Source organism: Dermacentor andersoni, chromosome 9, assembly GCF_023375885.2.
Source record: "Dermacentor andersoni chromosome 9, qqDerAnde1_hic_scaffold, whole genome shotgun sequence".
In the NCBI taxonomy this organism is placed as follows: domain Eukaryota; kingdom Metazoa; phylum Arthropoda; class Arachnida; order Ixodida; family Ixodidae; genus Dermacentor; species Dermacentor andersoni.
In genome coordinates this window covers 121,917,476-121,943,468 of record NC_092822.1, presented here as the reverse complement: position 1 = coordinate 121,943,468, position 25,993 = coordinate 121,917,476, and the positions used below count along the sequence as shown (strand labels likewise).

General features: G+C 45.0%; 1 protein-coding gene across 3 annotated transcripts in view; it reads left to right on the top strand.

The window, feature by feature from the left end:
• The window catches only part of LOC126529666 (muscle calcium channel subunit alpha-1-like), a 607,411-nt gene that overhangs the window by 519,676 nt on the left and 61,742 nt on the right, over positions 1 to 25,993 (top strand). For 2 of the 3 annotated variants that reach the window (XM_050177179.2, XM_055069937.1), the window contains exons 31-36: positions 5,795 to 5,905; positions 8,259 to 8,342; positions 17,922 to 18,044; positions 19,580 to 19,645; positions 20,635 to 20,729; positions 23,810 to 23,969. In XM_050177179.2, coding sequence (XP_050033136.1) covers positions 5,795 to 5,905; positions 8,259 to 8,342; positions 17,922 to 18,044; positions 19,580 to 19,645; positions 20,635 to 20,729; positions 23,810 to 23,969 — 639 coding nt within the window. The remainder of the gene's footprint in view (positions 1 to 5,794; positions 5,906 to 8,258; positions 8,343 to 17,921; positions 18,045 to 19,579; positions 19,646 to 20,634; positions 20,730 to 23,809; positions 23,970 to 25,993) is intronic. The other variant, XM_055069938.1, reaches the window with a different exon arrangement.

Below are 25,993 nucleotides of genomic sequence, written 5' to 3'. Positions count from 1 at the left end.
ACAAAATTGCGGAGAACTGAGAAAAGGCTTCTTGCGGATCATTATTTTCAAGGACAGCAAACCAGTCAGTTGTAGTCACAGATTCAAAAAAGGCATCTTTGTTCAGTACGTAGCTGAAGTATGAAATAGTGGGTGACTGCGGCTCTGAGTTGAGGAAAATAAAGATAGGGTAGTGGTCTGTTATGTCGACATCAAGGATACCAGCCTCTGGCGGTGACGTTATGTTGCTTAGCGCATGATCTAGTAGTGTGCCCTCATTTATCTTATCACAACGAGTAGGTAGCGTTACCAAACATTCAAAACCGTAACTCTGAAAACAGTTGCTATAAAGGGAGGAGGTAGGTCAAGTTTCATCCAGAAGGTTTATATTGATATGGCCCATAATAACTACATTCTTGTTATTAAATGATAGTTTCTCTAGGGATTGATCGAGGGCAGAACAAAAGTCAATGTAAGATGAAGACGGTGATCTGTAAATGCAACCAAAAATTAAGTTTCTGTTATCAGCCTGAAGAAAAGGATGATTGAATTCTAACCAAACAGATTCACAGTTAGCTTTAAGTCGAGGCCATGACGACGTTTGTAGCTAAGATGTGATGATGCGTAAACGGCCACACCACCATGACTGCTAGTTTGTCTATGACAGTATTCGCCTGAGTAAGAAGGGAAGGAAAATAAGTTTTTGTCGTCATTGCAGAGCCAAGTCTCAGTAAAGCTAATGATGGTAAATCGAAAAGAGAGCGTAGACAGAAGGGAATTAATGTCGTCTTAGTGTTTCCGCAAACTTCGTGCGTTGAAATAAACGGCCGAGCATGAACTATTAGTTTTTAGTTCATTTAATTGGCTAGTTGAAAAATACGCAGACATGTTTGTTTTTGTTATTAGCGAGGGTTTCTGAAAAGTTTCTTAAGGTACAGTGCTGCATTAAGTAAATAAAGCCAAGTCAGATTCGTTAGCAATGCGAAACACCTTACTGCCGATGCTCTTGCGGGCTTTAATCTGGCAGTTATCTGTCCAGAGGAAATTCCATTTCTTAGCCTTCTTTAATGACAGGACTTTAGATAATAGTGCTTTGTTCTGCGATGTCAAGTGATCGTTGACATACACTTTAGTGTCCTGAACTAGTCCAGAGAAGCCGATGTCACTGAGGCAAAGCTTCGCTTTTAACGCCTTGCTGACGAAGTCTGCTTTCTTTGTTCGAGAGTAGAACCGGGCGATCACGTTTTTTTTTTGTTTTCGTATTTGGTTGGAACGCGGTGAACGACTTCCAGATCGATGGGCGAGACAGGACAGCCAATTTTGTCTCCGATTGTCTGAATGATTATGTTGCAATCTTCACCTTGGGTGCACGGAATGCCTTTAATCTCTACGTTGTTTATCCTTGAATATTGCTCTAAATCAGACAGTTTGCGAGAGAGAGTACTGTTTTCCAACTTGATTTCATGGCATTCAGTAGTGAGTGAGGTGTTTTGCAGTTTCAACTCTTTGTTTTCACTAAAGGGCAAGGCGTTTTCTGAGCGTAGTTTTTCAACCATGTCATTGAGAAAATCAACGCTCGACACCAGGTTACGGATCTGCTCTTTCATTTCACCAAAATTTATGCCAGCAGCCTTAAATTTTACCATTAGCGTGACAGCTATGTCTTCTTCAAATTTACCGATCCCATTTCCTAATTTTGATTCGAGTTCATCGATTCTTTTCGCGAGCTCAGCACAAGTGGGCATAGTGAAAACAGCCTTGAAACACGCATGCAAGAAAACAGAACCTTCGTAAAACTGCGCTGTACACAAGGCACGGAATATATGTAGCAGCAGCGACAGCAAAGCAACAAAACCAAAGATAAAGTGCTCAAGCACAGAATTACTGACCTGCACGAGCAGAAAAACGCGCTTAATAGGTGTACACTGTGCCGTCGCTGCTGCCAATGATCCCGCCTGTCGAAGCTTCCACGCTTTAAGTAGCGAAGAACTCTGGTGTCCGCCTCAGCCGCTAGGGTCGCAGGTACCCCGATGACTCAGGTGACGTTGTTTTTCTTGCACGTGTCGCGATGTCAGGTAGCCTGCATCGAAAGCTTGATGACTCACGTGACGTTGTTCCTTTTGCACGTGTCGCGATGTCAGGTGGCCAGCACCGAAAGCTGCACAAGCAGAAAAACGCGCTTAATAGGTGTACACTGTGCCGTCGCTGCTGCCAATGATTGATTATAGGAAGATTATAGTGGATTAGGGTGGACTAAAGTGCATGAAGGACTAAGGTGGATTAAGAAGGATTAAGGTGCATTAAGGAGCATTATGATGGGCTAGGGTGAATTAAAGTGAATGAAGGGGAATTAGGGTGAATTAAAGAGGATTAGGCTGGACTAAGGTAGATGAATGTGGATTCGGGTGGATTAAGGTGAATTAGGGACGATTATGGTGAATTGGGGTGAATTAAAGTGAATGAGGAAGCATTAGGGTTGCTTAAGGAGGATTAAAGCGCACTAAGGAGGGTTAGAGTAGATTCAGGTCGATGAAGGTGGATTAGGGTGCATTAAGGAGGACTATCGTGGATTATGGCGCAATAAAGTGAATGAAGGAGGATTAAGGTCGATTAATGTGGACTTGGTGGATTAATGTGCATTAGGATGATTATGGAAGACTGATCGGTCTTAATACTCAATCAACCCTAATCCACCTTAATGCTCCTTCATCCACCTTAATCCAGCTTATGCTCCCAATCCACCTTAAGACAACCTAATCAACCTACATCGCCTCCCATGCACCTTAGCCTACCCTATACGGTCTTAACCCTCCTTTATCAACCCTAATCCTTCATAATCAGCCTTATTCCACCTCCATCCACATTAATCCTTATTCAAGCACCTTAATCGAACTAATCCTGCTTTATAGTCCCAATCTACCCTAATACACCCTAATCCACCTCTGTCAAAGCTAATCCAACTCCATGGGCCCTAATCCACCTTAATCTACCCTAGTCCGTCCTAATCGGCCTTAATCCTCCTTTATCAAGCGTAATCCACATCAATCGACCTTAGTCTCCTTTATCCACCTTAATCCACCCTAATACTTGTGCACGCACCCTAATCCACCCTTACAGGTCTTAATACCCTTTCATCAACGCTTCACCATAATGCACCATAATCCGCCTTATTCCTCCCCCACCCACCTTAATTTTTATGCAAGCATCTTAATCCTTCTTAATGCACTTTAATCCACCTTAATCTTCTTTAATACGCTCTAGTCAACCTTAATCCTCCATAATCCACCTTATGCCAATCACAAATGATTGATTAATTAACTTGGGTATTCATTCTCGTATATAGGGGTGGACATGCTTTGGGTCACCTCTGGCCTTCCTTGGGTCACGTGATACTTCCAGTTTACAAAGCGACCTTGAAACAGATCTAAAGGCTTTTGCCTTACAACTTAAAAAAAGAACTCAATGTTGACTAGCTAACGCTCATCACCTGCAATACCACGGGTATGCTTGCCACTAATTTTTTCAGGGCGCAAAGCAGTATCTATAAAGCTGCACTCCCGACTGAATAACAGATAGCGACGTGCGAGGTGATGGAGCCGCCCAGAATATTAAGCATACTGAGGACAACCACAACAAAAACGCTGGTGAGCAGGCCGGAAGAAAGAAAAAAAAAGATGCAGCATTACGGGATGCTTTTTTACGAGCTATAAGAAAGACGCCTTAGCTCGCAAACAACGCTGTTCTTTGTCGCAACAAAGTTCTTTCGACCAATGTCATGCAGCCACTGCTTCCTGGGCAAGCCGTAAAGCTTTCCTTGTGGTATCATAAAAACGGCATAACCATCTTCAGGCTTCTTGCTGCAGTTATATGCGCGACAGCCTGGCTAAGAGCTAGCACATAGAGCAGGAAACACAGCGTAGAACGTTCGCTGCGGAGCTAAAGCGCCGAGCCAGCCGTGCTCAGGAGGAAAATGGCGCGAACGAAAAAGAAAAACACAAGCAAAACTCAAGATCAACGCGTTTCCAAGGGCAACGGCAGGGAGACCAATCGGCGTGCAGAAAAACGGGGGCAAAACTGGTTGCCGCGGGGGAACGCGCAAGGGGCGAGGAAGAGGCGAGGAGGTCGCGCGGCGGCGGCAGAGTTCAAAGTGTGTCGCTACTTTCGAAATAGGTTGTCCTGGTTGTCCATCGCAAGAGGGGCACCTTGCGGCTACATTCGGATATCGCCGGCGCGCAAGGAGAAACCCTGGAAACATGCACGCTCGCAGTCCTGGAGGGACGCGCATGCGCGCAGGCGTCGGTCTCGGCAGCAGGGGTGCGCCGCTAACGACGCGCAAGGCTGTTTCGCCACGCGCACGCGCGCCCCGCAATATTTTGTGGGCGAGTGTAAGTTAACCCCCTCTTGGAGGAGATTGGCGTACGTTATAAAAAATTCAAGCTTTTGCTTCTTGTCCGTTCTGGCTTCTGAACTAGGTAAGACTTCTCGCATTATTACTTGCTTATTGCTAACATGTACTACATTGTATGCTGTTCAGACCTGCTCCATTTATTTCAGAGCTCCACCATGCAGCAGACAAACTTTTAAGCGACCCTGGCTTGCGACACTCACTGTTACAAAATAACGTGATCTAAACCTTAATCGGATTAGCTATCGTCTGTATCTATATTTATAACGCCCGTATAATGTAGTTTATACGGTGCGGATATTCAGTATTCTTACATACCTACATGATTACAACGCAAGCTACGATATACAGTGAGCCACTTATAGCTCGGCAGCTTATCTTTGTTTTATATGATGTGGCTGTCATGGACGCAGCTAAGCGAACTTGACAGCAGAAAACCGATTATTTGACCGCTTCCCCGAGGGCGAGGCACTTATTGAAATCGCTCTCTTGGTATGTAGTGGGGAACTTAGCGAGCACTCCTGATTCTGTCTTTCATTACTAGTAGAAACGGAACACCTCATATTTATTTGCTTCCTACTTTTCTCACTGTTTTAGCAAATCAGCTCCGGGTGGGTCAGAACTATGTCGGCCATTAGAGAGTAGTTGTCAGAGTAAAGTATCACCAAGTTGGGGGGGGGGGGGGGGGGGGGGCTGTGACAGTTGCTTCAGTAATTTTTTTTTTTTTTTGCTTGGCAACCCCTTTCTGACAGGCTGGATATAAACATGTTTAAAGTGGCTTAATGATATGACGAATTTTCTTTACATCGTCGCCTGTCTTCTGTTTGGATGGGTTGTATAGTTACACCATGTTTCGTTTTCTCCCTTCCCCTTTGTCATTGTGCACTTTCATGTTTCTGATGCTTTCTTTACTGGCGTTCTCATGCAGCTCTCGTTTCAGACTTTTTCGTTCTTTTTCTTGTTTATTCCTTGTGCAGTAGATCATGATGATCGAATGATAACTCGCTAAGTCTTTATTTATGCTGCCACATCGACGGCTCACGGTTTCTTAGAGCTCAGCTGGAACGTATCACCACAAGCCAGTTAGCGAAAGTCGAGCGATTCGTCTGACATCATGCGCCACGTTGGCGCATTAGCATTTCCCAAAATCTGAGTACCTCGAAATGGCACTTTGTTCGCTGTACATCTTGAACAAACAGAGCTCCTACGTTGAATGCAGACGATTGTCTTAGAAGAAAGTAATCCTGCAAACGTTTCGTAAGTGTATCCGTGTAACGAAGCGCAAAATAAGAATGTCGTTTTTCGCGTTGTATTCACTTTTACCCCATCATTTTGCCTTATGGCATTTTACTCTTGTCAACAATGTCCTTTCTGCTCACCCACAACTTACAGATTGTTCTTTTTTTGTAGTTCTACGGCCAACCCGATTCCTACACGTACGCACTGGATGTCATGAACATGATTTTCACCGCCGTTTTTGCCCTCGAGTTCGTCCTAAAAATTGTGGCCTTCAGGTTCAAGGTAAGTCATTAATGTTTAGTGTCAACTCAAGGAGATACGCTTTTAGCATCGGCTTGAGGATGACTCTGTATCGAGAGTTTCAAGAACCGTACGAGTATTCCAATAGCTCCCAACTGTTAATCACGTGGTCTGCTCACCCTTACCGAATCTAAGTTTACAGAATACGAATTTAAGCTAGTAATGTTTACTCTGATTTGGCACATACATCGCATATCAGCTCGTAGATTCCTACATAAAAATTTGCGGTTGACAGTGTTTCTTTCTTTGTGTCTATTCCCATTTCTATGCTGGTCTTGTATATTTTTTTGTAACACGACGTTCGAGCAATAATTCAGTCTACAATCAACTTGGAATCGAAACTCGTTCAGAATAGCAAATTTTCCCATAGATGTTGAGCGCGAGGAAGGTTGGTTCCGTAACGTTTCATGGCTAAAATGAGTGCATTCCTATTTCCCATCTGTCTGCACCTCCGAGGCTCTGATGTTCAACTTGATCAGAAGACACGCGAAATTTCCGCGCCACCGACCACTCGAGGCACTTTGCTTGTATGCGCGGGTTTCTTGCACTCTCGGAAAAAGAATTATGTAGCACGTATTGAGCAACAGAAAGCTGTAGCGGGAGTTTTTCATGTTGCTCCATAATTTTCTCATCGACACTTTTCACCTAATTAAAATATTTGATAATTTGGTTAAACAACTAAGAATAATTATCTAATTAGGCGGAATAGAAAAATAATCTGAGTACCTCCAAGCGACAGTAAACGACATTACCTTGGTTTGGTGCAGCTACGTGGCATTCGCATATTTTTAAGCTTTTGCTCAAATTACATGAAACATCCTGAATTTTAATAGGCGGCGTCGGAGTTGGCTCAAACTAAAGTTTGCTCTTAAGTGGTCGTACTTCAAGTGCGTTTATTTTCGGGAGCTCTACACAATGCATTTGCATGATGTTTCACGTACGTTCATCGCCGCGAAAATTTCTCATTTATCACTTTTAACTACCATGCTCCAGCGCATCAGTTTGCGCACACTTGCACTTTTGGGTCAGGTCTTTTACAATATACCTCGCGGAATCCGGCACAGGGCTCACTGTAGAAAGGAGGCCGGAGGCTTGCTTTGCATTTGACCTAAGACTAGGCACTTTCTTAGCAGATATTCTCGCATTACCTTGCCTCATATTTGTAACATGTTTCAAGTATAAATCTGCTGATTATAGTTTGCAGTAGTGTACTGTGACCGCTTTTATCACAGGATCTAAGCACCGTATAAATGAGCCTTGACGGGACCACCGGCCGCGGAAACCATTTCCTGTTTTGCTCTATAAGTTATACATTGAAGTTTCCGTTTCTAAATTTATTCATACTTCAATCACATAAGTGCATGAAATGGACTAGCCAGATGAAAAATTTGAACTCGTCTCTTTGACTATCCTTAGACTTGCCACTTTCACAAAATATGAGTCAGACGTGGCAGTCGTACGTGATGAACACCTGAGTTTGCATCAGGCCATAAACAAAAATAAACCAGTGATTAGGGGAGCAAGGTATGAAAAAGTGACAGTCACTGTCAACAATGTATTAAAAGGCAGTTCAAAGGAATGCTAACAGCTGCCTGCGTACAGAACATACAACCGGAGATAGACCACAATTTTCTGACGGAAATTATTCATCTGAGCACACAAAAATTGTTTTTCTGTTTAGTTCGTTGTTTTTCGAAGTGATGTCTGGTCCATATATGGTATGTGTAATTCACCATCCTTTTATACTTGCAACACTGTGGTACCGGGAAACTGTGCATATAATACAATGTTGTAAATGATACATCCACAATTCTGGGCTAATGGAATATAAAAATCACAAACTTTTTGTAACTGAAAGAAAGAACCGCTTACACCTTTGGAAACTCAGGTAGTTGAATGTAATACGAGAACGAAATCTGGCTTGTCGAAATACAAAATAAAATATATCCTCGTTTGCGGAATTTTCCTCTACATAGCACGCAAGGAACTGTGCAGCTAAGTTTACTGCAGCATAGTCATTATACTTACTTTTCTGTTCTCTTATTTCTTGTGCAAGGCCGAACTGTTCAGTCTTTAGGGAAATTAAAACCGCATATTCCTTTGAAACAAAGCCATGTGCCAACCCACCCAAATGAACACAATCCAGGCCATACGTGAGCGTGAACTTGATCAGCTTGACTTAAGCGGATATCGTTGGTGGGCATACATTCATGGAGTCCCCAGGAGTCAAAAACGACTCTGTGACTCGTAGCATCATTGCTTGTAAATGATTTGTGCGTGGTTTTCACGTGTTCTCTCGCTTCATTCTGCCTGTTCCTCCCCTTTCTTTATGCAGAACTACTTCGGCGACGCGTGGAACGTGTTCGACTTCATAATTGTGCTGGGCAGCTTCATCGACATATTCTACTCCGAAGTAAACGTGAGCGATCTTCGGCTCCAATCTGCCCTCTAGGAAATCCCCGTGTGGCCCTGTTGCGCAGCATATCATTCGCTGTCTCTCTCTTTCTGTCTCTCTCTCTCTATCTCAACGTGTGCGTGTGTGCCACCCGCCTTCCCACTGGCCCGGACAACTACTGCAAGTAGCGGGATTTCTTAGAGCGCAGACACGATTGCCAGCAGGGCAGGAATTCCCAAAGAGCAACGTTTGTTACGAAGCCCTTGTCAGGCCACGGCTCTTTGCACGTCGCAAACTCCTCGCGAACGGATGCAGCGAGTGTGCTTCGCCCCAGAAACGCGAATGCTTCTATGTGCCGAGTCCACAGTGCTGCTGCATTTCCTTCTTTTTCTGTTGGTAGGTAGAGTTAAACGGAGTCCAACTGGAGATGGTGGAAGAATTATGCCTCCGGCTATTTTATTTTACATATATAAATTATATGAGATTGTTCAAAATGGCACGAATTAAAAAGAAGAAATGGAAACGTCTTTAAGTTCATTTAAGATGAATACCACCAGTACAAACAAAAGGCAGTTTTTTTGGGGGAAATATTGTTGTGTGCACAATTCGGCCTCCATGCCAGGCGTAAAACATATATACACGGACCAAATTGAGACCTTCATGTGCGTTGTGCACAAAATTAATCCACACATTCTAGAAAGTGGACTGGTGTGAATCAATATTGACAAGCACAACGAGCTAAAATAAGACAATACACAGCAATGATAAGGAGTGGCACCGCCACCAACAACCCGGACGTTCACCTTCGGGCACTTAGTTAAGTGATTTGTTCATATTACCAAATTACAGGCTCAAAGTCTAGTCTGGAGCTCGTATAGATGCAGAGAATAGGTTTAAAGTGCGATTCTTCTCTTTGGAGCTTGAGCTTTCTGAGTTGACTTTGCGTATATGATGTAGATGCAGTGTGTGTCAATACGTAAGGAGTCAAAATTGCATGGTATGGTTCCGGATATTCACGAACGCGCCGCGCTTAGAAGTACTTGATGCATATACTACAGAAATCTTGTACGTGCATTGCGTAGTGGATTTAGTGAGATACGTATTGAAGTCCATAATGGGGTGCATCATATGAGCCGTCGTTGTGGTCGAAGAAGCAAGGATTGTCAAAAAACGAGCCCACTTTTAAACCGCTCTATTTTGGACACTTGAGCGCACCTTATTTTACTCTGAAATTCGAGCGCTGGCAGTTAAGGGGAGTAACCCCTCTCATATTCTGAGGCATGTCCAAACGCCAGGTCTTTTCCGAGCAGTTGCAGTGGCGTCAATCGGTTATGTAATTGTCAGTCAACAAGCAGCAGACGCGCGACTGCGGGAAAATAGGGCGTCGTGTAACTTGTGTAAAAGAAAGAAATGAAGACAGTTTATTTTGTGTGGCCACCGTTTTTTGTAGCAGCTGAGTTTAGCCCCGGCGGGAACGGCACGTAAGTAAACAGAGAATGCATGCGCTGAACTCTGCTTAGTCGGAGGCACAGTCGTCGCAAGCGTTGCTTTGCTGTGCCAGGTAGTGTGGCTTAGCTACCGTACAGGACACATTCCTAGGGGTGGGAAGTGTAACCCAGACGAAGGACAAAAGGAAGTGGACAATACGAGCTCGTATTGTCCACTTCCTTCTGTACTTCAACCGGGTTGCACTGGCCACCCCTAGGAATATGTTCAGTCACGAACTCGCCCAGCTTGCGGCGTTAATACCGTGCAGGATTGCTTTTCGACTCTTTAAAATCGTCTTTGTGTTCCAGACATGTGCTACATCATATGGTTGAGCAGATCGGGAAGAGTCCACTGTATCGCAGTTCGACAAAGCTCTGATCTCCCAAAAGTACATCAGGCAGTGACATGCAAATGGAATGAACTGGACAAGTATGTCCCAAACCGTACTTCGAGCTAACACAACAACAATGACCCAGGTTGGCGGGAAAACTGTTAGAAAAAAGAACATACACGCATACAAACATTGACAGACAGATCGTTAGCCTCCGGAATGTCCGTGAAATACCCCAAGAATGCTAACGCATTAAAAATGATTTAAAATTTATCCTGTGCTGCGCGTAATATAACCCGTATCATATATATTGCGCGATTTTACCTCAATATGTATTCACACACACATGCAACAGTGGACTTCACGGTGGCGCCTCGAGATAGCGCTGCGTATCCACAGGGAGACGCGAGGAACCTGGCTGCATACACAACTCATACAGTCCATGCCTCTGCGGCGGCAGTACGCTGTGTGGCTACATTCTTTCAGTGATAATCATACTAACGTCAATACTTCATCGTGAGATGGGTTCTGCGAGAATGCTTTTCGCGGCTATTATTATTGGGAAATGACTGTAACCGGTGGCGGTTACAGAACCATTCGTTGCATGCGTTATACTGGAGGCTCTTGACATTAGGTTCCTGAGCGCCATTGGCGATGCTGTGATGGCTGACCATTTCGTTTCGTTGTCGTAATTAACGCTGTCGTTATGTTTTCTTACGTTTGTAAGTGACTCCTTAGTATGCTCTTAAGGATATCTGTTAAAAGTTGTACTTGGTGTTCATCATCTGGTTTTGCAATCCTTACTTATGCTTACAAGTAAAACGTGTTAACTTGTGGGTATCAAAAGCTTTTCACTTATCAAACTAAGTAGCTGAAATTGTTCTTAATGTAATGCATACTCACTTGAACACTACTAAACACCTACACGCAAGTACCGGAAGACGACGTCTGGCTCTGCCTGTAATTGGTTGTTTAGAAGAAGCTATAACGACAGGTACTCATATATGAGGTCGTTCATTGTTTGGAATGCAGGAATTCACGAAAGACCTTCAAAGACGTAGGCATAGGCACGTAGCTGCATGACGGAGAGAAATTTATTTTGATAGCAGTAGCAGTGATTCTCGATAAAACTAGCCATTGTGTTCATGTACAAGTAACAGCAATTGAAGCAGAAATTTCGAAGACTTGTGTTTGCAAAAAAAAAAAAAAAGAGAATCCGAGGACACGTAAGCACTTCTTATGTGTTGTGAATGCGATAGCATCAATGTCAAATTGAACGCCACTGAGCGGTCCATCGACTTCTACGCTGCGAGTAATGTTTTAGAGATTTGTTGCGCGGTATGTTATCGAGTTTTGCGATTATATTGGTGCGGGTTAATTTTTTTTCTTGTACAGTTTCTACATTAGCATGTTGGCTGTAGGCCGGACTCATTTGGCCGATATTTGTGAGAAATTAAGAACGCCGCGTGTCACCGACGTCCTGCGCGACGAGAGGCCGAGGAATTAGCAGCGGCCACCAAGGTCGGCATGCTCGCGTCGCAGCTAAGCCCAGGGGAGGGGGGGGAGGGGAGGGGAGAGACATGCGGAACGCGCGCTGTCCTGCGAGAGCGAGACGGCGGCACCGGCTCGCACGCGTCAAGCGACTTCCTCGCCCACGACAACTCGTCTGGCTCTCAAGCGTCGCGTCGCCGTATCTGCTCCGTCGAGGCAGGCTGGGGACGTGGCGTCGCGGTGTTGCCCTCTCCCCTCAAGCAGCAGGTCTTTTGAAAACGCGCGCTCCTGACGTGGCCTCGCAGCCAATGGGAATATAGGTGCCTTTTCGGTGGTGCATGCGCCGGCTTCTTCGCTCAATAAGCCGTTCGATGCTTTCGCATCAAAACTGGGCACACAGGAAAGCTTTTCGACTACGACGCTGTCCTTGATTCGTTTCGAGAACTTGATTTCAACAAACCGCAACTCAGCCAACGATAGATGCTCTGCGCATTCTTCATGGAATCTAAGGTCGTAGTAACATGCATGTTTAAAATTGTTAGTTGGGGGAAAATAGTATTATAGACTATATGAAGTTGAAGGCGAAGACGGTGCAGGATTTACTCTGTTATGTCACAGAATCATATTTGCTCATTTTGTTCTGAGATGACGACCACTCTGCATTCTGCTCTTCCGGGCCTATTGCGTACTCAAAGCAGGCACAGCATGATCTCTCTATATACAGGTCCACAAATGTGCATTCTTTTAGCTATGCCTTGAGCTTTCACGCATAAGTAGTGCTGAACCCAAAATATATTACGCATCTTGTGTTTTGCGTTATGGAGTATCGAGAGCGCTTTTCGACTTTTAGGCATTACGCAATGGAAGCGTGACGCGTCATTGAGTTTCGGTGTTATTTGGTGACCATCTCTTTGAATATGTAACCGAGTTCATGGGATTCTATACAGAACCGCTATTCACTTACTGCCCCTAAGCGTATCTTTTCTGATTTCCCAAACGACTACGTGCAGAAGTACGAACGACCACAGACATCAAGGATCCGCGGCGCCCCATGCAGCATACTTTTCGGCCACTAAAGTTGTATGTCGAAATGACTCGACAGCTGAAACTAGCGTTCTTGTCCGTTTGACCATCAAATCGTGCTAGTTTAAATGGTACTGAACTGTCATATGATGTAAGTGTAACAGTGTTAGGATGAATAGAAGCATAAATATGTGAATACCAGGACCACATTAAATATTTAAAAAAATGAGACTGGTGGCTAGAAGGTTTACCAGTGGTGCTTTAGCCGTGCTAAAATTAAATGATTAACATAGCCAGGTGCCTGCTAAAATTCTGAGGTCACCATTGGCAAGAGTGCCCATTCGCAACTGAGGAGTTTGCGAGACAAAGTCGCCGTGAGCGTTTCTTTATTTTGCCAATATTGCCGCGCTGATTTTCTAGGCAGCTATTGGCTTTACGCCTTCGACTATACTGGGACCAGTTTAGCAAAAATTGTCAGAAGAATGAAAAAAAAAAGTTTCTATTTTCTTCTTTATCATGGGGCAAAAAGTCTTCTTCAACTCATCGAAGCTGCATTTTAATAATCAACAAATACCTACCTCAAATCCGCGAAGTCTTTCGTAAATTCAAGTGGAGCTGGAATTGCGGCTCAAGCCGACCCGCATAACGTAGCGCATAACGCATAACGTAGCGCCAACGTAGGCATGTCGTGCTGTGGCTCCAAAACCTTGTGCCTTCCACAGCGTCCATTCTTTTGCAATTCGTGCCCTACAGCTGCTAGTAAACAAGCTGGCAATCACTTAGTTTGCACCTGTAGGGTCGACCTCGGTCGACTTTAGCGTGCACGCTTTGTTAGACGCACCTTATATTCCTTTATTTTTTAGGAAAACAGCCTTACTGCTTGCTTATAGTGTGCCTTTGTAGAACCTCGCGTGCTGTGTGCCTCATTTCTTCTACCGAGTTTGATTCTAGATGGAGTGTGGTTAAGACCTGCTGCAGTGTTTCTCTTACCGTCGCCAAACCTGTAACGTAGCACGGCCTCATTTCGGACGTAATCCCAAAGAAGTGCAGCGTAACAGCGCGCGGTGTGCCCATCAAGTAGGTTGTGTAGCGTTTTTTTCTTCTTCACTTTCCTTGTTTCTTTCCACAGTGTTGCAGGCGTGAGCCCTAACTTTACGCCCTTGTTTTCGCTGTTCGTATGTGTATACCAAAGTTGGTTGTCTTATGCTTTGTCATTTTTTTAATTTCTGGGGTTCTTACAATAGCTGATAATTGACGAAAACAAAACTGTCAATTGGAGCAGACATTTAACTTTTCGCAAGGTCTGGTCTCAACACGCATCGACATGACGTCACACGTTTTGCGCCCGCGGGAAACTGACTCCACACGAGATACACAGCGGTGCTGCCAACCTCCGGAATATGTCACCATATGCAGGACATTCGGCTTACTCAAGTGGTAAAATGACAAATTTAAGGGGTACCTCAAAACTTCCTCTAAAAGCGAATGTTTTTGATCTGATCGCATAATGCTTCGTCAAATATGCATTGGTTATTGTGATGTAACGCAAGAGAAAGGCCTATTTTTTCACATGGCCTCGAGGGACAGTTCTATTTGGTCCAGCTTTAATTTTTCAGCTGTTTATGATGCAGCTAGAATCTCTGGAAGTTTATCTTGTGTGCGATAGCTGATTGATCCAAATGTGCAGGTCCTTTCCCTGCGCATTCTCTTCAGAGAACCTTTTGCCGAGTTAACCAAATTGAGAGAAAACGTGTATCCTGATAACGCACATTGTGAGGCTCCTTTTGTTTCTTATTTAGCATTTAAGTGCAACGTCAATGTCCAATTAAACAAACTGAATACCTTTGTTTGTGTTTTCAACGTTCACCAAGCTCGCCTTATTTACTACGGCGACCTTGTACTCGTATATTTTACCACATAATTTTTCGTTCAACTGTGGCCGAACTTCTCTTTTTGGTATAGATAGCAGCCCAAATCCTGGTTTACTTATTGCGAAATTTGAATATTCATCACACTGCCTTATATTTGATGTGCAATAAAACCATAATGGACAGTTTATTACATTTTGTTTCAAGGTGCGTTTGGAGAGAAAATGGGAAGACCAACACCGAACTCCTTTCCTAGAGTGTGTGCTGTTTTTACGTGAGGTACCTTTTCGATTAGCCTCCTCGACGCTGCTTCTGTCGTTCCTCAGCTCCTGCGCTGCCTTCTTCGAGCTGCAGTTTTTTTAAGTTTTTCTTCTTATTCAGCCGACAATGTACCTCACCGGGAAGCCTAGTCCATGTCTGTTCAGTCTCGCAGAGGCATTTATTGAACAATAACAAAATAACGAACGGAATAATTGCAAAGCAGGAAGCATTTTCTGAAAAATCTAGGAAATCCTGGACATTGCTCAGACGGTCTCGGCCTAACTGGCAGCGCAGGTTGGCAGCACCAGCTCTCAGAATCACTGCTTGTAGTTACATGCCGAGATGGCTCCCGTACCAAGATTTACATGATTTGATTATGCCTATTGTCACTAGGACTGCATTTTAGATTCCAGCTTTTTTGTTTGTTAGCGTTCAGGAAAGCCGTGCATAGCGTTCACAAAACACGAATGCATGTTTTCCGGTAAACATAATGTGCGAATACTACTTGAGGGAGTTCCAAGTGGAGGTGAATTTTTACGTACGAGCTATTACTTACATTATCACTCATTACCTAACAGTCTCCGCGAGCTTGTAACAGTTCTTACGTTAACCAAATGGCTGCAGTTGCGTGGCGAAAGATGTCGTCGAAGCACCAATTGACTAAATGAGTGCGAATTAACTGCGTAAGCATTGCACCAAAGGCTGGATTCCTAATTTGCTTCTAATCTGTATTACGGCTACGCGATTTTTTTAGCATTTGCTGGACACTCACCGATAAGCTGAGTGTTGAGCCGCTAGACTGGACAGATACCACGCCACCGTTCGACATCGACAGTCAACTACGTCAGAAGCGAGACAAATATTAGTAGCGCCTAATCCTAAACATTCGTGACTGCAAACGCTTGACTAAAACATCGGCTTCACCACTGCAAGAATTGGCAGACATTGGTGGTGTCTAATTGGACTTGGGCGTCGGTGCCATAGAACGGAAGTCGCAAGATTATTGGAGCGGTAGTTAGCTCAGGAATCTAACGAATCAAGGATTTGTTGATTGTTAATACCATCAGAGCTTTGCGTGGCGCACCCAATCTTTCATGCTTGCTCATTTGCCGCATGCAACATCAGCTGTGCTTCAAGCTATCGCCTTTGTGTGTGTGTGCTTCACGAAAGTGGCCGTGCTCGTCTTGTGACGCGCGAGAATCTGCGTCGCTACGTGTTGCGTGCGGTGTTTAGGTGCTTCGTAGAACAGTTTATGTGGAAGGCTAGAAAAACGCTGCGCACGGGTAGTTTCAAGGTATCACGGGAGTACAGTGCGAAAACAACATAGGCAGCTGTGTATTCTCATACTGTTCGTTCTTTCACTGTGCGATGCTTTGCAGAGCACAACGTCGAGGATGCGCCCTACAAGGCAACATTTTACACGCAGTTAACAAACACTTCCATAAATGCATTTGCCAAGTTTTGTTGAAAATGTCCCGTCTAAGCACTTCCTAAATTTCATTATCCAGCAAAGAGGGGAAGAATTGCCACGGAGCTGTTTATGCAGGGTGGAACCACCCAACTTGTTTGGTGGTTCTCCCCTGCATACTGCATAATACCATACGATAAGTAAGGGGTTTCCTGCCTTTCATAACATATTTCATGCAAAAAGTGACTTAAGAGGATATCAACCATACACTCCATTGTAAATTCCAATAGAGTATTCTTCCAATGATCCCTGATAACGTAAGAAGCGGCTATTATAGCTTTACTCTGTTAGTGATTTTTACAGCATATTTGTTCTAGGTGTACCTTCGAGCCATTTCCTAAATTCGTTCACACCGGGGGTCGTTTGGAGCTCTACACAAAGAAAACTGTTTTCCCATCCCATTAGTTATTAGTGGAGAAAATAACTGGCATTAGAAAAAGCTTTGACAGCCTTGGTGCTTGAATCCCTGTTGGATCCTTAGAGCACGATTAATAACCGAGACAAGCTTTAATATGTTGATTGGACAGGCTTATATTTTGCAGGTAAATGTTGCAATTGTTAAGAAGGCCACAGCATTAGAACTGTTTTTCTTGAGGCATGTTGTTTCCAGCTTGATCTAGTCCAGATGGCAGAAAACGCCTATATATTCGTGGCATATCGTGTGACGCTAAACTTGAATTACATACGGTTGGGCTGCCTGGATTAGATCGAGTCGGACAATCTCTAAACCGCGTTTTACTGGCTGCTAGGAATCTGTTTCTGCATGCCGTTTGTCGTGTTCGTCACGCACGGTGACAAGTTACTAAGGTATCTACAGCTTAAAAAAAAAAAAGAACACATTCCTGAGAATCGTCGTTCTTCGTTTGTGCATTGAAGTAGAGAGCATTAAAGAATGTTCCATGGAACTTTTGCTTAGCCACAGAGACACCTGTCGAGCTTTGCGACTCCTTCCGCCAGTTTCGGCGGTATTGTATTCAGGTAAGCCATAAAACCAAGTTCGAAGATAAGCAGAAATTTTTAAAATAGGTGCTATCGCTTTTCACGGTTTTAGAAAGCTGTCCTGCCATTTGACGACTTGTCACCGTGCCTGTGAAAAATTAGCAATCTTTTGCCGAGCGCTGCGACGAGTTACCAGCACCGCGAAAAGCTCTTTTTTTCACGGAGTCAAGTAGCGGAAAGCGTAGAGTCACCTTTGGTTAAGTGTTGGAGTAGGTTTCGATAGTGGAATAATTGCTTGTACTTTCGCGGTTAGTAATGTCAATTTAGGCTTTAGAATTAAAGCAGTGATGTAAAGGAACCGTCGTCGGTTATGAAACTTACCACTTAATTTCTATCGCATGAATTCAAGAGCAAAAATTATTCCTACTTTACGAGGTAAGGATGACTGCGCTTACAAGATGTCAGTGAATCACTTCATTCGAATTAACAAAATATAGGGGTGGTTACACGGCACATTGTATAAACCGTTAGTTATTTAAACGCGCCTTGCTGACCGCTCGCATCGGTGGAGGCGGTGTTGAGCTGGCGGTGCTGTTTGCTCGCTCCTGTGCACGGCCGATGGTGAGCCCGCTGCATGAGGCACTGTCGCCGGATGCGACCGAGTTGTTTTCTGCGGGCGGTGAGGAGGCTAACACCGCGCTTCCTTGCCGCGTTCCATTGCCCCTTTCTCCCAGCCGGGAACCAACATCATCAGCATCAACTTCTTCCGACTGTTCCGCGTCATGCGCCTCGTCAAGCTACTCAGCAAAGGCGAAGGCATCCGAACCTTGCTCTGGACCTTTATCAAGTCCTTCCAGGTGACCCTCTCTTTTCTCCTCGCTAAGCGGAAGAACACGTGCCAACGCTTTCGAGAGTACGGAGCTCATCCACGCAGGAACACCAGAATACTTAGAACTTCATCGCAGAGTGCTGGAACTTTTCACACATGCGCAGATAGGACCCGTTTATTTTGGCGATCTGCACAGAGTGTGGTTAGCCACGATGGTGATCAATCACTACAACGTGTCGGAACACGCCGCCGTGTTTCAGAACCGTTCCGCTAATCCGGATGGGGAAGCCACACAAGTTTGTTTTAAGGGATAGTCAAAATGCATAGACATCTGGCAACTCTAGGCATGTGCGCCATCTTCCCCGAGCTACAGTCGCGAAGACCAGAGCTTCTTTCTCGCATTTGCTCGCGCCAGGAAGAGCCCAGAGAGAGATCTGGCGACGTTTTGCTGGGGAATCGTTATTCTAAGTGTGCAATTGCCGGCACTACGGAGGACGCCTTCATCGTCCTCTCATTAATGAAAAGCGACCTTCAGTGTGCCCCCAAGGATCAGGGAAGCCACGCCCGCTGGTTTTTGCACCCTTGGATAACCCTCCGGACGGCATTATCAAGTGGCGAAAGCGAAACCAACCGTGTATATGCGTGAAGTGTCAGGAGAGCCACGGGAACGCACCACACAACCGGCTGACATATATGGCGGAGTCGCCGAGTAGCCCCTATGCTTTTGACAAAAGGTGTTCGTGAATACTTGTATTTAGTTACAGGTAAAAAACAAAAGGTAGGAAAGATTAGTCCGACGCCTTCTACCACTAGGCTGTAAAATAGGGTGAATTGGTTAAGGTTCATTATTACGACAGCGCAAATGGTACTGCGAAAAAGAGAGAAGTACACATGACAAGCGCTCAGCTAACTGTGTACTTATTTTCTGTGTGTGGCCGTCCCTTTTCGACTGTCGTGATAACCCCTCTGCCATAGAGTCAATGTAATCAACTCTCGAGGCGAATCTCCCCGTAGCGTCCATGCATTGAAATCGGTAACCGCAAGGGTGCCGCCATGTTGCTACGCTTTGAGTGCGCGCTGACGACGTGATGCGATTCGGACGAGACGCGCAATCAACACGATCCGGAGCCTACCTCGGTATGGTGGCGCCATCTTATTCAGGCGCCTTCAAACGCACCGTAAGTTTTACATATAAATTGATAAATAGGCCTTTGGCGTTTCTGAACAATGTACCGAAGTAGCTTTACGCATCGTCCATACGTACTTGCTACGTCTAAATGCTTGTTATTGCATCATATCTTGATTATTTTGTAACGTTACGAAAATGGAAGCTAGCAACATGGCGGCGCCTTTGCGGTTGCCACTTTTTTTTTTCTCGCAGCTTTTTCCTCTAGCGTCAGTGTACGAACCCTAAGCCCTCCACCAATAGATTACAACGAATCCAATTTAACGATCCAACACTGCCAAAAGTACACTATTTGCTCAAACATTTTTCCGCTGTTTGCACATGGCGGTTTATCTTAATAACGCACTTGGCTTGTATCTTTCTTATTTTCTGTGCAGGCCCTACCCTACGTCGCCCTTCTCATTGTGATGCTCTTCTTCATCTATGCAGTTATTGGAATGCAGGTAAGTGATGAAGTGGTACTTAATGCTACCGAAACCTTTCTGCATCATCACGACAAAGATGCTTGGGCTTCATAGTGTGCAATTTTGTGTTTTCGCGCATCAAAGTGATAGCTAGGTACGCATCGGCTAAGTGTGTCGCAGTGACGAGGCATTTTCTCCTTGCACTGATATCACGACGCGCATTTTTGCAGTCTCGGTGCCGGGATGATCGTCGGTGGATTAGAAGGCGCAAGGGCTGCCTATTATTAGGCTTTGCTAAAATGGAGTTGCGCGCTCGTGCTATTTCTCGCTCTTTGTTTCTTACAGCATTTCTAACACATCGTCGAATGGTATTGCATGAACGTGCATGAGCTACGGCTCCAGAAGTACAAGTATGAAGCGATCAAATCCTGTTCAGTTCTTGGTAGGATCACTTTTGAAAAGTGTACGCGGTAGTGGCCCCCAGTCGGAAAACCCAGCAGGTCCCACGCGTGGCGCGGGTCAGAAGTGAGCGTATGCTCAAAATGTAGTGCAAGTATCAAACGCGTACCAACACAATGAACGTTTTTGAGTGATGAAGTAAAGGGAAAGGTAAAATTGAAAAAAACAACAAGAACGTATACCATTATTTTGACGGGGGATGTGGAAGGAACACGACGTAGGCACTGATATACACTTAATTTTTTAGCCCCATATATTAAAAAAAAAAAAAAGACATGGTAGCAGTGCACTTACCAGAACATGAATTTGAGGTGCAATTGAATTCTACCTCCGATAAAATTCAATTCCGGAAGTCAGCTCCGGTTTCATGGCCTTTTCCTATGCGCCATCCGAGAACATTTGTGCTGCATGTTTAGAAATGTTAGAGACAACTCGTGCCGCTTTCGGTTGTGGTGAAGTTGATATTTATAGCTTGCTATAAGTACACGATATCTACAACCGGTGTACAGAGCTTTATATTCTGAAACCAATGCGCTTACTGTCTTTCATCCTTTCTCTCTTGTATGCAGCTTTTTGGTAAAATTGGTTTGGAGAATGACGATAGCGCCATCGACCGCAACAACAATTTCCAGACATTTCCGCAAGCCGTTCTGGTGCTCTTCAGGTAAGGCGAAGACCTATGAAAGCGGGGCAGTGTTTGCTGGTGTCATCTCACGTCATAATGATGTTTGAACGATGTTGGTTAGTGGCGGAAACCACCACTTCAGCTCGCAACGTGTGACCGCTTCGCCGCTCACCCGTACCGGTTCAGGCATTGCCTAACGGGACAGCGCGAGCGGCCGTTGGAAGCCGCGGCGAGCCAAGTCGCCGTCACCGCGCTGATTTCCATCGAAGTGCTGCGACCAATGCACTCGTACAGCACCTCTGCGCAGTCGGTATTGCTATTCGGCTTGAAAACACATGTACAATGGACAAGCGATGGAAATAAAAGAAGTAGCCGGCTGGCAACTGCCACTGACAAAGACAGAACTCCTGCCTGCTGTTCAGAAATAAATATTGAAGGTAAGGGGAGCGCAAATTGTAGTGACAGCAAAAAGACCGACAACCGCCTCGCCCTGATCGAACACTTCTGCCCTTTTTATTTTAGCCCTGTTCCCCGCCCACTTCGGCCTCGTCATTCCTGGTTGTCTTGTGCAACGCATGGCGTTTCCCGCTACTGCTTTCCCGTGGTAGAGTCAACATAAGTAATAAGAAAAGTAAGAAGAAAGTGACAGATGAGAAAACCAAAGTGAAACAGTGGCCACTTATAGAATACGGCAGTATGAATAGAAAAAGATCTCCGCAGGTCGCACTGTTTACAAAAGAATAGTCATTCGAAAAAAAAAAAAAAAAGAGTTGTGGCAGATACCCCCCTAAGATGACCGTCAATGTCAGCGATAGCTTTCAGATTTCACCTGCTCCGCTGTCCATGCCACCAGTGTACCAGGAAATGTTATTGTGTACATCAGAAGTTAAATTAAGTGGCGGTCTCACTACCAGCTACAATGACAATTGATACCGTGACGTAGCATCTCATTTCGTAATCGCAGAATCCGAAATGAAACTTCGAAGCAGCCCTCCCTATCACCAGCATTCTACCTTCAAATTCGTTGCAACGGCTATTCATCAAGTGGCCTCATTAGACGCAGTTTATGTACCGGATGCGGTTCTGTCAATTTAATATATTGACACATGTACTTATCTTTATCGGGCGACCAGGTCTGGCCGCCTAACAAATGTTATCGCGCAGCGCAGGACGCGCCTGCATGTAAAAGAAGTTTCTGGAATGTTATCGATGGTTCCGTCCACTGTCTTTCACCGCAACTTGTGTAATCTGATTGCATGTATGCGCGACGCGAATAGTGTAGAACTTTGTGGAAGACACGCGGGTTCCAGCGATTGCTCTGGGACATTCGACGACAGATGTATAAAAGCCGACGCGCTTGACCCGCTCATCAGATTTTCGACGATCGCCGACTGTGTTCGCTGCTCTCGTTGTGCTTTAAGTGTAGCCTGTTTTGTGGGCACAGGTTCGCCCAATAAAAGCTAGTTTTGCCTTTCACAGCATTGTTACTGTGTTCTTTGACGTCACGATCACGTGACAATATTTAGAACGTCATACTTCTTCGGTCACTTTCGGACATTCATTACGGGGGATCGGCGAAGAACGGGCATGTGCCAATGTAAGCAGTGCCGACTTTGTCTGTTCGGCCACACACCCAGTCCTTCACGTTTCCCGCTCAGTGGCTATGGTGTTGGGCTGCTGAGCACGAGGTCACGGGATCGAATCCCGGCCCCGGCGGCCGCATTTCGATGGGGGCAAAATGCGAAAACACCCGTGTACTTAGATTTAGGTGCACGTTAAAGAACCCCAGGTGGTCGAAATTTCCGGAGTCCTCCACTACGGTGTGCCTCATAATGAGAAAGTGGTTTTGGCACGTAAAACCCCACAATTTCATTTTTTTTTTCACGTTTTCGGCTGAGCAAGACAGCGGCCAGCACATACCCAGTGGCCTAAGTTCACTCTCTTCTCATAAACTGCCAGAAACATACAAACCGCAAGAAAAAAAAAAAAGGGGGGGGGGAGGTAAGGGTGGAAGAAAGGTATCGCTCAAAAAAGAAAAAAAAAGAGTGCTACGAGCAGGAAGCAAAGTAGATTTCTTGCAGAAAAATAATAAGGATGGTGGTGAATCGCTAAAAGGCTGACACGCAAGCGTTGCCTTCGTAAGACGAGAGATGTCTGTCGTTTTTATTTCCTGTCCCGCGATGACCGCTATTTCTATTCACATAGGAAGCAGAAGAAGGAACTTTTGTACGGTTTGGTTATAACGTTCCGTGGAACCGTTTCTTGCAGAATAACCGGTCACCGAGGTACAGGAGGTTTTGCTATCCATTGGTTATGCTGTGTAAAGGCTCGCACGGCCGCATGCGAGGATCTCTCCTCCTTAGTGAGCCATTCCAGCAAGTGGTAGTAACGAAACCTTTCGTGAAAATGTGGACGTTAAAATGAAACGCGCGGTTTCAAAGCAGCTTTGCTGTTTGCAAATGGGAATTAGATAGATTTCTGGTTTCAGAATATGTATTAGGCCGCTACATTGATTAGTTGTATTTATCAGTTGTTACATTTACTGCCTTGTCGAAACTACATTTTCTCTGTAGTTATACAAGATCTTGTTTTCTTCTTTTAGCCCAGTCTTCGATTTTTTTTGCAATATGATCTTTTAACCTTGTGCGCCTACTTGCTTGGTCGTCAGACTTCAGTATATCTTAGGTAAATAAATGTAAGTTAGGAGTAGAGAGTACAGTTCACAAAAAACTCACCACCTGCGAGCACTTTTTGCAATGAGTTCTGTTGCATGAAGCTTCTAGGAAAGTTTGCAGGAAATTATACATTTATATGCTAGAGTAACGTCTCCTCTCGCTTCTATTATTTCTGTGAGCTACGAAGCGTGTACGCTGTAAGTATATGTAACAAAAGACAGCCCTATTCGCCAGCGACCACTGCGAAGAGAGAGGAGTCAAGTTTTTGTAGGACCCATGCTGATCCCTTTCAAGGCGGGTGCAGTGGCGCTTATAGTCGCAGTCCTTGCGATATTACGAGAGCGAACTCGGCGCGCTGTGCTTTGTTGTTGCGCTGAGACGGAGATTCTCGCGAAGCGTGCTTTCGTGCCTGCATAGCTGGAGTCGAATTCACACGCGTCGCAGGTCAGCGACTGGCGAGTCGTGGCAGGAGATCATGCTGTCGTGCCTGAACACGGACGAGGTCCGTTGCGACAAGTCCTCCGAGGAAGGCGACCAGGCGCCTTGCGGCAGCGACGTGGCGCTCATCTACTTCATCTCCTTTTACATCCTTTGCTCCTTCCTGGCAAGTGCACTCGATTCCACATGCCTGCATGCACATTGAAATGGTTCACGTATGCACCTTGATGCATTGCAGTCTACGCTTAAACCGTAACCACTTTGACTTGTATAAAGGTGCGTAGTTTTCAATTTTATAGGTGACTGACACTCTTTACTTCGAAGATAATGACATCCGCCTTAGCCTAATTTGCCTTTGTTACCGTTAGTTAGGTCTGAGAGTAGCATCGGTCTGAAGGTAGCAGTACACGGGGACAGTTTGAACGCTAAGTACCATTTATACGTAATGTAGCTGGAGCTGCCGTTCCCACTGATTGGCTGCAGTAAAATTTGCGCCGATTGGTGTCGTATTGTCATGATGAAGAACATTCAAAAGGTCCAACCTCGGCAGATATTACCGTTATGTAACTCTAAGAGCACTGGATAACTTTAAAACGTCAAGATATGAACCTTTAGAACTTATCCCGTACACTGAATGCACACTACAGGCCGTTTCCGCCCAAACCTGCAGCCTGAATATTGGGTATAGTGATCGCTCTACTGAGGCCAAGTTGGAAGCTATGTTGAGCTTGCCATCGCAGAGCAACAGCCGGGCCATTTTCCGAAAATGGCTTCCATATAAAGGAGTGTCACCCACCAAAAGATTTAAAGTGAAGCTTTCTTTGCCTTCCATCCCATAGTTTCACGTAGGTCGGTCGGTCGGTCGGCTTCTCGCCGAGTAGCTCTTACTCTTAAAAACTAATGCGCATCGGGCGGCGGGATTTGAGCCTCGTGGCGCCAGGACAGCTGCCCGATGCTCTAGCCACGAGGACACAAACGCACGTTCACTTCTCTCGTACCAACGTAAACTCGCCAACGCATGGTGACCACGTGGTAATTGTGATGGCGGTTACGGTTGATTGGCCAAGAAGCAGGTGGTACTTATCGTGCCACTAACTAGCACTTCGAGATGGTCGCTGCGTGTTCATCATTATGACGATTTCCATACTATGGCACATACCCAGAGAAGTGGATCGGCCAAGAGGAGGCTGGCTCATTTAAAATAAATAAGAAGAAATGAAGAAATACGAGCCAATATAAGAGTTGTTAGCATTGCGTAGGCCAGATGCATGAGACCACATGCGGGCGTCCGTTCCTCTTTCGCCAAATCAGCGGGAATCAAATGGGCACATTTGTGGTATTTTACTGAGCGTTTCACGAAAGCGTTGCTTCACATAGGTTCCATCGTGTCCGCTGAACTTGCATACTTTTTTTTTATGGGAGAGTCGAATGTGAACTCTGTGGCTGCACTGCCAGTTCACTCGGCGAAAAAGGAACCACAATTCGTGTTTTAGTCGATTGGCGGTGGGAATAGCAAATTCCTTTTGAAACTGGTTGTACCTTATAATTTGCGGAATGCTCTGTCAAACTATTGCTATTGCTATTTTTTTTTCAGGAGCGCCGTGTTAAACATTCATCTACTAGTCCGTTCAAAACATTTTATTCCTGGAACTAACATTTACACATTGAAGTCATGCATTAAAACCACTGTTTTCTGCACACGTAGCTATTCCATACCATAAACAAGGACTACCTTTCCATAGTGGATATGCTTGCCCTCGTTGACGCTGGTAACTCACAACCAGAACCTAAAGGGTGGCAGCGATAGGAACAATATCGTCTTCTACGTGCTGTAGAAGGGACAACTGTTCTTTAAATGTGTACCATTGAATCATAACTGAAAAACGTTCAGAATTGACATCCTGAGGGATACTAACAAGGGACAGCTCATTCCGCTGTTTTTCAATTATAGAGTTTTGTATTTAACGAACGCGACAGGCACAGCAAATTTTAGGAACATTTGGCCGCTTCGTATCCACATATACGTTTGTAAGTATATGGCAATAAAATGCGTATAGCCGAGGAAGAAGAGCACACTTCGAGAGCACGAATCACAAGGCAAGAAACTCTCTAGCGGCAGAGAAGTGCTGCGCAGTGCCCACGAGCCGACGGTAGCGTCGAAACATTTAGATTCCACAACGTTCTCCTGCG